General features: G+C 49.2%; 2 protein-coding genes across 2 annotated transcripts in view; both read right to left on the bottom strand.

The window, feature by feature from the left end:
• The window catches only part of LOC115549402 (carboxyl-terminal PDZ ligand of neuronal nitric oxide synthase protein), a 27,431-nt gene extending 20,361 nt beyond the window's left edge, over positions 1-7,070 (bottom strand). The window contains exons 1-5 of the mRNA XM_030364550.1: positions 6,495-7,070; positions 6,220-6,291; positions 1,881-1,973; positions 1,734-1,792; positions 1,164-1,272 (exon numbers count right to left, since the gene is read on the bottom strand). Coding sequence (XP_030220410.1) covers positions 1,164-1,272; positions 1,734-1,792; positions 1,881-1,973; positions 6,220-6,291; positions 6,495-6,599 — 438 coding nt within the window. The 5' untranslated portion in view covers positions 6,600-7,070. The remainder of the gene's footprint in view (positions 1-1,163; positions 1,273-1,733; positions 1,793-1,880; positions 1,974-6,219; positions 6,292-6,494) is intronic.
• A 4,716-nt stretch (positions 7,071-11,786) lies between these two features.
• LOC115549500 (regulator of G-protein signaling 5-like) lies at positions 11,787-14,406 on the bottom strand. The gene is made up of 5 exons (XM_030364745.1): positions 14,235-14,406; positions 13,849-13,941; positions 13,666-13,727; positions 13,380-13,543; positions 11,787-12,988 (listed from the first exon to the last, which is right to left on the bottom strand). Exons 1-5 carry the CDS (start codon positions 14,276-14,278, stop codon positions 12,812-12,814), a joined length of 540 nt encoding a protein of 179 aa, XP_030220605.1. The 5' UTR covers positions 14,279-14,406; the 3' UTR covers positions 11,787-12,811.
• Positions 14,407-17,768: the final 3,362 nt, after the last annotated feature.

Genomic DNA, 17,768 nt, shown 5'->3' with positions numbered 1-17,768 from the left:
AGAGGAGAGAGGAGGAAGAGGAGGAAGAGGAGGAAGAGGAGCCTCTCTCTCTCTCTCTGTGGAGGAGAGGTGTGGATGGGAGCATGCAAATCATTTATTTCCACAGTCAAGGTCCGTAATGCATATGGAGGGAGCTATCTCCTTGATGTGTGTGTGTGTGTGTGTGTGTGTGTGTGTGTGTGTGTGTGTGTGTGTGTGTGTGTGTGTGTGTGTGTGTGTGTGTGTGTGTGTGTGTGTGTGTGTGTGTGTGTGTGTGTGTGTGTTAGGGTGGGTGTGTGAGGGGTTTTATTGGCTCAATCTAGCATTGAGAGATAAGGTACCTAATGATTCACATCACATCGGTCAGTTTCATTGATTTATTGATTGATTTAATTTTTTATATAAAATATGAAACAGCACCCTGTGTCATACATTAAAATACATAACTAGTCAGGGATAACACAATAAAGCCCAAAGGCTTGTTCCCATTGAGTCCCCCGAGTGCCTGGGCACATCTCAGGACTTAATAACTACTGGGTATTAATAATTACTGGGTATTAATAACTACTGGGTATTAATAACTACTGGGTATTAATAACTACTGGGTATTAATAACTACTGGGTATTTATAACTACTGGGTATTAATAACTACTGGGTATTTATAACTACTGGGTATTAATAACTACTGGGTATTAATAACTACTGGGTATTTATAACTACTGGGTATTAATAACTACTGGGTATTAATAACTACTGGGTATTAATAACTACTGGGTATTAATAACTACTGGGTATTTTGTCCGTTGTTTTGTATGAGTGTGTGTTTGTGTTGTGGTGTTAGTCAAACTAATATCCTAATTAGAGGATAATATATATATCTTTGTGTTCCTTATGGACAGGACAGTGGGTCATACCACAACGGAGAACCAAACAGATGCACAGGGTCAGAATGGAACCCGTGTCTCCAGGGGGGGTAACGCCAGCGTGTCTCCAGGGGGGGTAACGCCAGCGTGTCTCCAGGGGGGGTAACGCCAGCGTGTTGAGCGGCTGCGTGTCGGGGGCTGCGTGTCGGGCGGCTACCTGTCGGGCGGCTACCTGTCGGCGGCTACCTGTCGGGCGGCTGCATGTCGCGCGGCTACGTGTTGCGCCTGCGAACTGTCCCGGCGCCGTGACGCTGCCCTACCTTTCGTTTGGACTTGAAGACGTTGCAGCGGAACACGTTGCTCTGGCCGTCGCGGGCGATGTAGCTGAAGATCTTCAGGTCCTGAGCGTCGTGGGACACGTAGAAGATCCTGGAGGCGGGGCGTCAGAGACACGTGGTTAGCGTACGCCCCGCAGCCAGCAGAGGAACATGTTGTTGTTTTATCGGTTACTTAAAGGTCCCGCATCGTAGCAACAGGGGCGAGTAACGTCGGCTGCTGCCCGCTGGGTGGGCTGGTACACTGCAGCCCAGGAGCACATTGCCCCTCTGACTGTGAACAGCGCTGCCTCTACATCGAGACCTCCAACACCACGGACGACCCCGTTCCACCCTCAAGGCAGATTAAAGAGAGACGCTTCACGATGCGAAAGCAGCGAGCAATCGCTGGGTTCCTATTGGTCACAATGACAAGACACCGCCCCCTGCTGGCCAGGAGGGCCCCGACCCAGGGGCCCTCCTGGCCAGCAGGGGGCCGCTGGGTCGGGCCGGGCCCTGTTCCTCCTCTACAGGGCGTTCCCTTCATGGCGTCTAACGATGACGGTCATTAATCACCTGTAGATGGGGTCCTGGGCCACCAGGGCGGCGCTGTCGTCCCAGGACCACTCCTTCCTCTGCAAGCACCAGGGCACAAACATGAAGACCTTCAGGAACCCAACGCCCAGAAAACAAAGAGGATCAAATCCGCTGCACACGACTGACCTTCCTCTTCTTACGCAAGATCACCCGGACGAAGTCCGTCGACACGATGATGTTGACCTTCTTCTTCTTCACGTTCTTCAGTTTGAACTCGTACTGCAGAGAGAGGAGAATCTTATTCAGTTCAGTTCAGTTCAGTTCAATTCAATTCAAATTTTAAATAAATCTAATTAAATTAAATTAAATTAAATTAAACTTGATCTACAGCCAAGGCTGTCTCACTTTGCTCAACACAAACATACTACTACATAACGTGCGTATTGTATGGAGATATTATGGAAGAAGGCGTTGTGAGTTCAGCGTCCGTGTTGCAGTGAGGGAGAAGCTCTGGTCACCAGCAGCATGTGTATACGGAATGCTATCTCCATCTCAATTCATTATAGAGACAAGATAATATGTCTCTATAATAAGAAGAAATAGAGCACTCTCTCAACCCAACTGTGTGTGCTGAGAACGATGCTATGGTCCTACGCTCGCTTTCCTTAAGGTGTCAAGTCTTTCAGACAGGCGCTACATAGCCGGAGACCAACGCATGACACGGACAGTGATTCCTCCTTCAAGAAGCCCCGCGTCAGGGCCAACGAGCCCAGGTCAGAGAGCCGATACCCAACAGGCCGCGGCTTCAGCCTCTGCCCTGTGAGGCCGACACGCAGGGGAGAGACTGAGGGAGAGGAGACCAACGCTGGGGGAGAGGAGACCAACGCTGGGGGAGAGGAGACCAACGCTGGGGGAGAGGAGACCAACGCTGGGGGAGAGGAGACCAACGCTGGGGGAGAGGAGACCAACGCTGGGGAGAGGAGACCAACGCTGGGGGAGAGGAGACCAACGCTGGGGAGAGGAGACCAACGCTGGGGGAGAGGAGACCAACGCTGGGGGAGAGGAGACCAACGCTGGGGGAGACCAACGCTGGGGGAGAGGAGACCAACGCTGGGGGAGAGGAGACCAACGCTGGGGGAGAGGAGACCAACGCTGGGGGAGAGGAGACCAACGCTGGGGGAGAGGAGACCAACGCTGGGGGAGACCAACGCTGGGGGAGAGGAGACCAACGCTGGGGGAGAGGAGACCAACGCTGGGGGAGAGGAGACCAACGCTGGGGGAGAGGAGACCAACGCTGGGGGAGAGGAGACCAACGCTGGGGGAGAGGAGACCAACGCTGGGGGAGACCAACGCTGGGGGAGAGGAGACCAACGCTGGGGGAGACCAACGCTGGGGGAGAGGAGACCAACGCTGGGGGAGACCAACGCTGGGGGAGACCAACGCTGGGGGAGAGGAGACCAACGCTGGGGGAGAGGAGACCAACGCTGGGGGAGACCAACGCTGGGGGAGAGGAGACCAACGCTGGGGGAGACCAACGCTGGGGGAGACCAACGCTGGGGGAGAGGAGACCAACGCTGGGAGAGACCAACGCTGGGGGAGAGGAGACCAACGCTGGGGGAGAGGAGACCAACGCTGGGGGAGAGTAGACCAACGCTGGGGGAGAGGAGACCAACGCTGGGGGAGAGGAGACCAACGCTGGGGGAGACCAACGCTGGGGGAGACCAACGCTGGGGGAGACCAACGCTGGGGGAGAGGAGACCAACGCTGGGGGAGAGTAGACCAACGCTGGGGGAGACCAACACTGGGGGAGACCAACGCTGGGAGAGACCAACGCTGGGGGAGACCAACGCTGGGGGAGACCAACGCTGGGAGAGACCAACGCTGGGGGAGACCAACGCTGGGGGAGACCAACGCTGGGAGAGACCAACGCTGGGGGAGACCAACGCTGGGGGAGACCAACGCTGGGGCAGAGGAGACCAACGCTGGGGGAGACCAACGCTGGGGCAGAGGAGACCAACGCTGGGGGAGAGGAGACCAACGCTGGGGGAGACCAACACTGGGGGAGAGGAGACCAACGCTGGGGGAGACCAACGCTGGGGGAGAGGAGACCAACGCTGGGGGAGACCAACGCTGGGGGAGAGGAGACCAACGCTGGGGGAGAGGAGACCAACGCTGGGGGAGAGGAGACCAACGCTGGGGGAGAGGAGACCAACGCTGGGGGAGAGGAGACCAACGCTGGGGGAGAGGAGACCAACGCTGGGGGAGCCGTTGGTCTCCACAGACGCACCCGGAGCCTCAGCAGCTCAGCTCTACCTGCTTTTGGCGCATCAGTAGGCAAACAATTATACAGTCTATAATATTGATTCCCTCTTATGTACTTTGTTTGTGTGTTTATGCGCATACCTGCGTGTCTGTGTGTGTGTGTGCGTTTGTTCATAAACTGAGATTCTCTGTGTGTGTGTGTGTGTGTGCGCAATAATGTGTGTCTGTTTGTGTGTGTGTGCGCGTATGTGTGTGTGTGTCGGTGTGTGCGTGTGTGTGCGTGCGTGTGTGTCGGTGTGTGCGTGTGTGTGCGTGTGTGTGTGTCAGTGTGGGTACGTGATATAGTTTACTGTAGTGATATAGACTACCACCCCAAACTAGACTAGTCTACACCAGACTTAACTACACTAGCATCATAACCTCACACAGACAACCTTCCAGGCTATGGGTGGGTGGTGTTACCGCACTGGGGGGGGGGGGTCACCCACTGAGACGGGGGGGGGGGGGGTCACCCACTGAGACGGGGGGGGTCACCCACTGAGACGGGGGGGCGGGGGGGGTCACCCACTGAGACAGGGGGGGGCGGGGGGGGGTCACCCACTGAGACGGGGGGGTCACCCACTGAGACGGGGGGGGGGTCACCCACTGAGACGGGGGGGGTCACCCACTAAGACGGGGGGGGTCACCCACTGAGACGGGGGGGGTCACCCACTGAGACGGGGGGCGGGGGGGGGTCACCCACTGAGACAGGGGGGGGGCGGGGGGGGGTCACCCACTGAGACGGGGGGGTCACCCACTGAGACGGGGGGGGGTCACCCACTGAGACGGGGGGGGTCACCCACTAAGACGGGGGGGGTCACCCACTGAGACGGGGGGGGGGGTCACCCACTGAGACGGGGGGGGGCACCCACTGAGACGGGGGGGGGGGGGTCACCCACTGAGACGGGGGGGGGGGGGGTCACCCACTGAGACGGGGGGGGTCACCCACTAAGACGGGGGGGGTCACCCACTGAGACGGGGGGGGTCACCCACTAAGACGGGGGGGGTCACCCACTGAGACGGGGGGGGTCACCCACTAAGACGGGGGGGTACAGCCCCACCTCCCGCTGACATCAGAGGATCTGTTCCTGTCGATCAGCCCAGCTGCCCCCCCCCCCCCCTACGGCTCCAGACAACACGCTGATCCTCTCCGACGGCCGCTACGGGGACACAGCGTCCCGCCGCGCGCTGGATTAGACCACGAGGGCAGGAAGGAACTGATGGTTCAGAGTATAATCTGGAGTTAGGAGACTGTGACGGACGAGGAGGAGATACCAACGCTCGCTTGAGATTCTGAGAATAATCTCACAGACTGTAATCCCCTCGTATCTCATGATTTAGGCATTATACAGTATATACAGCCTTAACATAATCATTATACAGTATATAGAGCCTTAACATAATCATTATACAGTATATAGAGCCTTAACATAATCATTATACAGTATATAGAGCCTTAACATAATCATTATACAGTATATAGAGCCTTAACATAATCATTATACAGTATATAGAGCCTTAACATAATCATTATACAGTATATAGAGCCTTAACATAATCATTATACAGTATATAGAGCCTTAACATAATCATTATACAGTATATAGAGCCTTAACATAATCATTATACAGTATATAGAGCCTTAACATAATCATTATACAGTATATAGAGCCTTAACATCATTATACAGTATATAGAGCCTTAACATCATTATACAGTGTAAATACAGAGCCTTAATATCATGTCTTAGAAATCAGCAGGATGCATGACAGACTGGTTCCCATGGATAATAATTAATGCAGAAGGTGGGAGTGACTAAGGGTTCTTTAGACATATGCATAGCAAATTAAGTGAAACAGAGAGAGATGGGGGAGAGAGGATGAGAGGGGGGAGGGGGCAAGGGTTGGAGAGTGTCTGGGGATGGAGGGATGGAGGGATAGAGGGATAGAGGGATAGAGAGAGAGAGAGAGAGAGAGAGAGAGAGAGAGAGAGAGAGAGAGAGAGAGAGAGAGAGAGAGAGAGAGAGAGAGAGAGAGGAGAGAGGAGAGAGGGAGAGAGGGAGAGAGGGAGAGAGAGAGAGTGCTCACGAAAACATTTTCTGTTTTAAAAGAATATAAAAAAAAACGATGCACAATAATGTCACAAACACAAACAGTTGTACGGGTCGGTTATCAATAGTTGGTTACCTAGTTACTAGTTCAGAAGGGTCACTTATGTCACTTACCCGTATTCTCCTCATTGCAGCTACTATCTCCATTCGGCTGCCTGGCCGACCCACCTCCAAACTGCCAATGTACTGCACATTCCATGAGGAAAGAAAGAAAAAGAGAAAAAGAGAAATCCTAATTCTATGAACATAAAATACTCCCAGCTAGCATCATAAGGTCCAGTCTCAAATCGCCCACCAGAAGGAGAAAGCGTACTGATGATCATAATAATAACTGCATGACACCACTATGTGTCACTTCAAATGATCTGTTGCAGCAGGAATACGTTTACCTTCGCCTCGAAGCACACCCCATGTTGAAACACGTCCTCGTTGTGCATGGGGATCCTCAAATCGTGTACATCGTCCACTAAATTGTACTTTGTTACGCCTGGCATTGCTTCAACGACGGCGTGCGACTTGTCACCGCCGCCACACTTGTTTTATGACAACGCTAGTGACCCGCACGAATGCGCATCGCGCTCAACATCGCCACGCGCACGCTGATTTGCGCGAGTCTGCGCCCAGAGGTCATTTGAGGTTGGAAGAACTGGGCGACGGACTGATTGATCGATGTATTGGGAACAATTAAATCGATCTTTAAGTGATCCCTTAGCTTCTTCCCCCCACTCTCTCCGTTGTTCAACGACACGAAGACACCCGAAGGGCTGGGATGGATGCTGTAGGGTTTCCGATGACGCACGTAGCTGAAGACACGCGTGTTGTCATGTCTCTATAATCATGCAATACTCCCGATAAACGTCCACTTATATCCATACAGGGCAGAGCATTGAATACAACATTAAAACAAGCCCAATACTGCAGCCGTTTATGTTGTTCAGTAGCAGGCAGCCTGTTGTAGACGCAAGCCCCCCCCCCCCCCCCTTCCCCCTTCTTAGGACAGTACAGCTACAGTTGGTGTATGACGATGGTATGACATCTAGTGGCAGGATACTGTACTGCAACAGGTACTTTATCACTGCTGTCGCGGTGCAAAGTTTGTCTTCAGGTAATGTAAGATAGGGGGTTGTAAAAGTCCTACTGTTGCACTGAGTGAATAATGACCAATGTCTTATAACTGAAGAATAAAAGTAAGTTAGCCTATTTAAATCTAAATATTACCAACAGATTATTTACGATTATTCATTTGCTAGTGATTGCTGTTACTTACTTTAAGATATTGATGGTTTTGTATCAACGCCTATCTTTCCCGACAGAGGTCAGTATAACTCTAGTTTCCAGACTCAGTCAGAAAAGACTTGAAAGATATTAGGGCTAAGACCCACCAACGTGATTGTTCGACACCATTGAAACTCTCAAACAAATAAAAATTGAAATGGATGTAAAGAAACTCCGGGTCATTTTTGAACTTCATGTGGGACCTCGTCGCCACGCCGTGTCGCCTTCCAGATGATATCAACCAGATGATATCTCCTCTTCTCATCCTTCCCGAGCCAGACGGGACACAGCACCCAGGCACCTTTCCAGATAATACAGTCAGAATATAGGCCTACTTATATACAGGCTGTATTCCCGCCCATATCAGACGGCCCTTCCTTTCTAAATAAACGTAATCCGAGCGTTGGGACGACGATACTTTTACACATGAAATCGTGCACATTTTGATTTTATTTGAAATGATTATTTTTGACCATCTCAATTCCCCACTAGAAGAACGGAGCCAGGCCCCGCCGTCGAGGTTTCCTAATAGGCTATGTATGCAAATACATAACTCACACATCATTAATCATTATATCATTCGTATGCCATAGCATCTTTCTAATTTAAATTTAAAATAAATGTAATGAGATAAACTTGGAAGACTACTGGCTTAATATAGCGCTTGCTTATCTGTGCTTCAGACTGAAGATATTCTCGTGCTCATTGCCAGCAGGTATTTTCCTACACAAAGAATCTTGAACGTATTATGGCACACTGTGAATACAATTTATATTGTAATTAGGCCTACCGCACGGATGAAAACGCCGATACACCTTCCACACGTTGGTTGCACGGTGCTTCAGTACGGTTACAAGTGAGGTCGTTTACACGGCAATAACAATTACGCTGGACAATGAAGAAGCAAGGTCTGACTTTCTGTTATTAACGGTGTGAGGGTATCTCCGTGTCGGCCACGTTTTCCCTTCAGGCTCAATAAGTCGACGAATGGCATGTAACAACAATATCCCACATGTGTTTATTTGGGATGAAATTAACGACCGTTTACATTACAGTCCATGATATAGGCCTGTTAGGCCTATATGTGTGGAATGTTTCACATTGAATGGTTTAACATCCAACACCCAATGAGAACCTACTATCCAATCAATAAACCCACACATTGAACAACCAGTACATCATTTTGTCAATCCAATAAATAGATAAATTAATCATCCACACATTTCGGCTGTAGCCTACATTTCCATTCCTGTTGAAGCTCTCCGGAACTCCTCAAACCTATTTTTACTTCTGCTTCAGAGAGGTTTTGGGAGGGGTCCTTTTAAAATGTCGAAAGTCTTCTTCTTCCTAATATTCGGCGCTGCCAGGGCCAGGGGGAAGGGGGTGTTCCCCGGGACCTCAGCCGGACCGAGCTCCCTGCCGCTCTCAGGACCGCAGAGTCGCTCACTATCTTCCGAAAAGGACTCAAGACTCACCTGTTCAGGGTCCACCTCGACACTGCATAGCCACCCTCCCCCTTCTGGCCACCATTGTACACTGTATTGTATTGTATTGTATTGTATTGTATTGTATTGTATTGTATTATAGTACTTAACTGTGTAGCAACTGCAGTAGGCCTACCTGCTATCATGGCTGTAACACGGGGAATTGGTTAGCCTAGCGATTGTGGTAGGCCTACTTGCACTTGGTTCTATGAACATCCTTTCTGTACCGACAGCGATATATTGATGCACTTCTTATGACAAATGTACTTATTGTAAGTCGCTTTGGATAAAATCTTTCTGCTGAATGCCCTAAATGTAAATTTAAAGGTCCAGGGGAGTGTTATAGGTCCATCCGGGGGTGTTCCCCGCTGCCCTGGGTTTTCCAGGGTCACTGAAACCCAGCCCCCAGACCAAACCAATCAAACATCCAACCACGCTCCCTGGTTCCAGACTTCTGGACCTAATGTGTTATGTATTAAGAAAATAAAGTGTTGCTAATAAAAACAAACTAAAAACAGATCTTTAATTAACATCGTGCTGTACGCCATACCTTGTCAAAGTCAAGACGCAGTCTACTGTAGGCTACGACTTCAACTGTAACCACAGTGACTCATCTTCGCCACGATCGATGTATTTCCCTCGTGGACCTTTACTTTGACAGGAGAGCAACAGTAGGCGCCAATTAGCAGCGGTAACGACAGGAGGAGGAGTAGGGGCCCAAGGTGTAATGCTCAGACCACAAATCAATAAACCGTTTTATGGGATCAGAGAGGAGTGACGAGAGGTTTAGGTGCGGAAACGTGGTTCTTAAACCAATCTTGCGTTTAAAAATACGACCGCCGCACGTGATGTCGTGATTCACGTTGTCTCCGCACATGTCACCGCTGCTCAGCGCTGCCCAGTTTGTTCCCTTGGCAACCTGGTAACCATGGCTTTGGCGCTCTCATGCGTTTTTTTTATGCACTCTTGAAAACCTAAGTGTAATTTTGAAATCTATCGGCCGCGTTTCGTGGCGTATGAGCAGGCCTGGTGTGACTCAGGCGGCCACCAGGCCATCGGGCTCTAACTTATTAGTCCCCAATGATATCTCTGACACAGAGAGACTTCCAACGGCTCCATGATGACTGTCACTGTGTGACACTCAGAGAGACTCGGCTCCATGTGACCCACGCTCATCATGGACTAGTCTAAAGAATGACTTCCCAGATGTAAGGGGTATTTTTATCAGATAGAAGAGGGAACATATGTGCAACGAGAAGGGAATGTTTTAATGAGGCAGCAGAGGATTAGATTAATTTGGGTTATTTTAAATAATAAATATTTTGTTTGAAAGATCATTGTATTCCAATTTATTTAAAAGTAGGGACTATACACTTACACCGTAACATACCATCTGCCTCCGAATCCAGCAATCGTCACCTAAATAAACAAGATTTAGCATAAATAAATATATATAGAGTGAAATAAATGGGATATTAATTGGAAATTGATGATAAATGACATTAATCACTTTTTAATTGCTTCTTTCACATCTGTATCTTACCAGAATATTTCCAAATCTATTTAATTTGATTAAATTTGATTGAACTACAATGACAACATTGACTGAGGATTTCTGTACTTTCCAACAGTCTCTTCAAGTCATTCAGGCCTTCCTCTATTTTTGGTTTTCTCTGTGACACTACATCATGTTTCTTTCTGACAGATAATCCCTACCCCAAAAGTCACTATTTTCGTCCCAGTTGAGCGGGTTAGCGAAACCTGGAGGAGGAAGTGCTTCATGTGACCGAACGGCGGGCTGTGGTAATGTAAAGTCACCACACTGTGTGAGAGTTATTGATGCCAAACTTATTTCCCCTTGTATGACATATCGAGAGCCCACACACACGCTCACACACACAGACACACAGACACACACACACACACACACACACACACACACACACACACACACACACACACACACACACACACACACACACACACACACACAGACATACACACACACACGCACACAAACAAACACACACACGGTCATACACAAAGAGACACAGACTCACACAAACACACACACACACATACACACACAGACACAGACTCACACAAACAAACACAAACATACACACACAGAAACAGACATGCACACAAACACACAACCACACACACACACACCCGCACACAAACAAACACACGCTCATACACACACAGACACAGACTTACACACACGCAAACAAACACACACACAGACACACACACACACACACACAAACAAACACAAGTACAGAGTGTTAAACACACACACACACACACACACACACACACACACACACACACACACACACATCGTTAGACAAACACATACCACACTACAATTATACATATATACACACACACACGCACACACACACACACACACACATCCAGACACACACACACATGCACACGCACAAATTCACTCACACACACACACACACACACACACACACACACCGGTATGTAAATGTCTACACAGGGGGCTAGTCCGCTGGGTTGCCATGGCGAGGTGGAGGAGCGTAGGAGGAGGAAGGGGGGGGGGGGGGGGGGTGGACCTCGGAGAGGATGGACGTATGGACGGGAGGGAGTGAATGGAAGTGTACGTGAGTCACAGCCCCCCTCCCCCCACGTGCAGACACACGTTAGGCGACTGCACCGTCGTCATGGAGACCGCCCCTCGCCCTCCACACAGATGTTTGCTGGTGAGAAACATGTGACGGTGATTCCTCTTTGTTTGGATGGCACACACACACACACACACACACACACACACACACACACACACACACACACACACCCACCGTCGTTGTGGTCTGTGCGTAAGGCTTCATTAAGGGGGCTCCATCCATCCACACACTGAACCCCTCAGAGAAACACACTATATCGTTATTCCGAACACAGTAAGGATTTTTATTCAGCAAATTTTTGCATCCAGCATTTCGAGTAAAAAAATATCAAATAGTGATAAACATTATTTTCATTTGAAACAGCAAACATTTAAATAGTGTTGTAAAAATATATATTTAATAATATATAAATATAATAATATTAAGAAATAATAACAAATAATAAATATTCCTTTTAAAAAGGTAGTGCTTCTAACGGTAAAAGCTTTAATTTGACATTCTGCTCGTTGTACAGTTCAATAAATACATTCAGTTGTAAATCATTCCAGAATCTGGTAAAAGCTTTAGTTGAGCTGAACTGGCAATCGCAAACAATCCTTCATATAGTATACAGTGAACTCATATCAATGAGTTCACTGTATACTTTAATAAATAAATCAGTTCAGTGGTAAATCATCCAATAGTACACTGGGCCTACGCTTCGCTTAAACTGAGGTGGCTTTGGTCCTCAGCCCTTCACACACGTGGCTCACATCCAATGAGTTCACTGAACACGCAATAAATAAATCAGTTCAGTGGTAACGTCGTTCTGGAACGCCGCTTCCTCCAGAGGTCTAGAGTCTCATGTGCCCCCCGTCCAGCAGCGCCCCTTCCTGGATGAGTGGGGGCCCCTCTGAGACGAGGGCCCCCCTGAGACGAGGGCCCCCCTGAGACGAGGGCCCCTCTGAGACGAGGGCCCCCCTGAGACGAGGGCCCCCCTGAGACGAGGGCCCCTCTGAGACGAGGGCCCCCCTGAGACGAGGGCCCCCCTGAGACGAGGGCCCCCCTGAGACGAGGGCCCCCCTGAGACGAGGGCCCCCCTGAGACGAGGGCCCCTCTGAGACGAGGGCCCCCCTGAGACGAGGGCCCCTCTGAGACGAGGGCCCCCCTGAGACGAGGGCCCCCCTGCGTCTCGTGGCTGCCGGGGTAGGCCGAGGGCCGGCTGGCGGGCCCCCAGCCGGTGGGCCCCCAGCCGGCTGTGGCAGGGCTTCAGTTTGATCGGTTGCAGCTGTTTGAGTGGCCGTCTGTTTAGCGGGTCTTGGCGGTCCCGACCAGCTCCAGGTAGGCGGGGCTCTTGAGGAAGCGGGGGTAGGAGTCCCTCTGCATCAGGCCGTGGATCTTGGCCTGGGCCAGGTCGAAGGTGGCGGGGCCCGCCTGCCCCAGCCCGTCGCGGGTCAGCGCCTTGGTCGCGTGGTCCAGGTTCACCTGCCAGGGGAAGACGTACGGTGTTGTTAGTACCACAGGGTCAGCAGGGCGCTTTAGGGGGAACAGTGGGTATCACCGCCTCACGCTGGATGCTACATTGAGTCGTTTGGCAGATGCCGTTTATCCGAGCTAACTGTCGAGTTAGGTTGCAAGACCAAGTTTATGGAATCAAACAACTTGAGTGGAGAGTAGCTATAGGCTTCTTTAAAACTCTTTACAACTCTAAAAATAACCCCCAAAAAAATGTAACACACACACAAAAAGTCATGATGTGATAAATCATTGTTTGCATTATGTACTTATGTCCACACAAGGATTGTATCCGCTTGTATCATCCAGTCACCCGATGGTCACTGACTCACTCACTCACTCACGCCCCTGTGCTGTTTACCTCTCTGGGTGCGTCCGCGCTGATGAACTCCTGGTAGATCTTCTGGGCCTTAGCCGGCAGCTGGGAGGTGTTGGTGGCTCGGTAGTCCTCACAGGCCAGGTAGAAAGCTATATTCTCCTCACTGAACTCGGAGTGCAGGAAGGCTCTGAACAAACACAGTCCATCTGGAGAGAGAGCGAGGAGGAGGGGCAATAGAGGATTAGGATTTTAGCAGCTTTGAGAGTTTAAGGTGAAAAGTTTGAAACACTGCGTCTAAACTTTGCATGTCAAGGAGAGATTTACTTACTTGGGCTGGACAGAAGGTCCTCGAAGGACCGGCTCCAATTCAAGGGCTCGTTCCTGTTCAACCTGCGACAGGTGAAGAAAGCAAGGTTAGAAACATGGACGGAGACAGATGGCTGACCTGTATCAGACATGGTGGAGGTGGAATAGCAGCTCATTGTTTTCCTCCTTGTCTTTTTATTCATACCTTTGCGTGTTGGCTTTGTTCGAGTGTCCCATGATGCCGGTGTGGTCCTGCCTGAGCCTCAAGCCACTGAACAGAGCTCTCAGTTGCTTCGCCCTGGAGGAGTGAAAGGTAAAGAAAGAGAATCGCTTTAGAATTGGGTGCATTCCCACATCAACTTCCCCATGAAACCACAAGAGAAAGCTGTGTTTCACGACAGCATGGTTTCAGTACTGCTTATGCAGAGAGAGAGAGAGAGAGAGAGAGAGAGAGAGAGAGAGAGAGAGAGAGAGAGAGAGAGAGAGAGAGAGAGAGAGAGAGAGAGAGAGAGAGAGAGAGAGAGAGAACTAACTGATAAAAACTAACGCAAAACTTATACACTGAAAACTAGCAGAAAAAACTAAACATACCTTTCAAGACAGGTGAGGGGCAGTGCATCTAGTCCTCTGCACATGATCAGGGGAGCAAAGTTATCCAGTGTGCTGGTGGTATCTCCACAGAGCCGGCAGAGCAGAGCAGAGCAGAGCAGAGGGGGAGATGTTGGCAGCTGTGGTTGCTGTGGAGCTCTGCTTGCTGGGTGTGATGAACTGCCTTTTATAAGACTGTCTCCTCCGTGACATCACGCATCTCGGCCAATGGGGCGAGGGAATGCATTAGGATAAGAACACAGAACTCTTTAACCCTAGGCTGCCTCCTTTGGATGTAGCGCGTGTGTGTGTGTGTGTGTGTGTGTGTGTGTGTGTGTGTGTGTGTGTGTGTGTGTGTGTGTGTGTGTGTGTGTGTGTGTGTGTGTGTGTGCGTGCGTGCGTGCGTGCGTGCGTGCGTGCGTGCGTGTGTGTGTGTGAGACACATGTTCAACAAGGGGTTCTTCTGTGCATGAGAATATATAATATGAATAGTTATAAATCGAGATGTAGTTGAATATTATTTGCATCGAGTTTTGTGTCTGTATGTATGTGAGTGTGGTCGTTTGTGTGTTATATTGTATGTTAGCCTGTATTTGTGTGTGTTTGTGTGTTTTTTTGCTTGCGCAATATGGGTTTGTCAGTAATTGGGTCTATATGTGTGTGTGTGTGTGTGTGTGTGTGTGTGTGTATGGGAGTGAGTGTGTAAGTGTGTGTGTATTTAAGGTTTTGTGTGGGTGTGTGTGTGTCACTGTCATATTATTAAATGTTGTGGTTAAATCAAACCCCTAAGTTGCCACGACAATCAGTCACACTTCCTGTCAGCAAACCTTCCTGTAGGCAGTCGCCGGCCAACAGGCTGAGGGTGTGTGTGTGCGCTGGCGTGTGTGCGTGCGTGTGCCTACAGTGTGTGCATGAGCCTGAGTGTGTGTGTGTGTGTGTGTGTGTGTGTGTGTGTGTGTGGGGGGGTGTGTGGGGGTGTGTGTGCGTGTGTGTGTGTCCGGATATGTGTGCGTGTTTGTGTGTGTGGGGAGTCCGGGAAGGGAGACAAGGAACGCAGAGGTCCTTTTGGGAATATTGGGAGACTGCCGCTTCCAGAGAAAGTCTCAACAATAGTGGGGGGATCAGGGAGGGGGGATCAGGGAGGGGGGGCACTTCCAAGTGAAATAGCGGTTAGAAAATAGTGCCACTTCCTATTAGTGTGTTGGTCCCTGACGGGGCTCTGAACCCGGACACGGACCCCGGACACGAAGACCACTTGACTTTCTGTCTGGAGGGTTGGACAATGTGGGTTCCAACTGGGGGGTGTTGGAGAGGTTTCTGAGTGAAACCAGTTGCTTCGTATTGGTGAAGAACAGGCAAGCCTACTTATAAGCCAACTGATTTGTTTCGGATCTGTGCTAATTGCCTTTTACTTCTTGCGGTAGCATTGCTCTCTATAAACTTCGGACCTTTAGCATACACTTGACCTTTTGAAATATCACAATTACTTTATTTAAATTTGAATGTCTATTATTATTTAAAATTAAAACAGAATTATTTCCTTGTTTTATATATATAAGGTAAGGTATCAAGGAGCCTAACTGCTGGAAGGGTTGTCGCCACAATTCATCCAATATTCAGGCATCTTCTTAATACCCATCAAGCTTCTGGGTACATTACTATGGATGTATAGATAGTGACTGGGTACATGTACTATCTAATATCTGATATCTATATTGTTTTATTCAAACCACTGCTAACTGCTTGAGTCTCATTCAAATTCTGTTTACCTCGCCAAATAAACCCAACCATGACTACCATAACCATACCATAACCAGCCTGGCCCTGGGGTAGCCTCCAGCTTGTTCAATGGCACACATTAATAATAATAGCTAAGAAGACCAAATTGTTGTCCGTGTTCCACACCCATCTCTTTGAAGGTAATGGTCCATATTTAACAGCCTTATCAGCCGAATGGGCACCGCATTACCCATGTGATGTGTGTTGTGTGTTGTACCTGCTAAACATTGCTGTTGTAATCATCATCATTCAGCCATCTTACGGTCATTACAAAAGGTTTGGGTGTGTGGATGCCAGTTTGCAACATAAGCAAACTAGGTCAGTTATACAAGAAATGGTCATTCAGTGGTCAAATTTAATCAAAAGATAATTATGTACCCTTCCTCATAGTTTATAAAGCTTGCCTGGACACTGTGTTATTTGTCTCTTTGTGTAATTTTGGAATGAGATTGAAGCACTGCTTTTTACTCTAAATGACCGCTGTTTGGCATCGGGCCAATGCTAGGTCAATGTAGCACAACCGCTGAATGTATATGTATATATATATATATATATATATATAGTTTCATTATTGTGATTTTCCTTTACATTTATTTATTTGTGTCTATTTATTTGTTTATTTATAAATTAGCATAGACAGTCCTGCCGGGGATCTCTTTCATTTTTTAAAACTCAAATTCAATTCAATGAAATATGGCTGCTTATAATAGAAACCCTTCCTCTGGAGGTTAGGGTTAGGGTTAGTGACAGTGACAGATATCAGCTCAGCCAGCAGGTCCAGAGCTGTCCCTGACTCAGCTGAACAGCTTCCTGCTAAGCGACGGTACTAAGATGAGTGGCCTCGCCTCAGAGCACTTCACTTGCTGGATAGCCGTCCAGTCCCCTGGAAACAGCAGAGACCTCGGACTGATTCCCAAACCCCTTGACCCATACATGGCCGGCCTCCAGGAAGGACTTCCTCCCTAGCTCCTCGCTTTAAATGGAGTCCCGTGATCCCACTGAATGCATCCAGTCCATCATAGCCATGATCCATGGCTTTTCTGATCCCCTTCCGTGCATTGTTAGGACGAGGTACGATAATCCTTCTACAGGTAAAGAGGAAACACGAAGAAGAAGATGTCTTTATGAATCCCCATGGAAAACTCTGGTCTGCATTTAACCCTTCCTACACCAGGAGCAGGGGGCGGCCAATAAGGTGCTCTTTGGGGTTGGAGAGTTTGAAGTCCAAGAAGACCCGTTACCTGTTGTCCTGCATATTGGACTGGCTAGGTACCATTCTGGCACACAGAGGGGGAAGGCGCGGTACAAGCCTTAACGACAACGGCCTGCTGACGTCCGTCCCTCTGCCAGCGAAACACGAGCCTGGTACGCACTCTCAGGTTCCCAGCACGCCCCTGGAAACCACTCACAGCCCCCAAGGAGCCCTGACCACCCATCAATGTCTGGTGAAGCCCATCCTGGTTCTGATCTGGGCAGGTGCTCACGGTGATATCGACAAAAACAGGTGGCAGGAGAGAAGATACCTCACGTGAATGAACCATTTCTTTATAATGTTCCGGTGCTCCTACAGATGCGTAGGCAGTACAACAGCTGCTGGTTTTCAATGTAGTCAGACCATCTTTAAATTCATGGTTTGTGTTACAGTGGCCGTAGATCCTCTATATTTTCATATATAAACTTTAATCATAATTAAAGTAGAGAAGCAAAAGAAAATGATGACGACATATTTGATGATTTAATCTCTTCATAAACCCATTC

This window comes from Gadus morhua, chromosome 8 (assembly GCF_902167405.1).
Source record: "Gadus morhua chromosome 8, gadMor3.0, whole genome shotgun sequence".
Taxonomy (NCBI): domain Eukaryota; kingdom Metazoa; phylum Chordata; class Actinopteri; order Gadiformes; family Gadidae; genus Gadus; species Gadus morhua.
The sequence above is the reverse complement of the archived record's forward strand: the minus strand, read 5'-3'. Positions and strand labels throughout refer to the sequence as shown.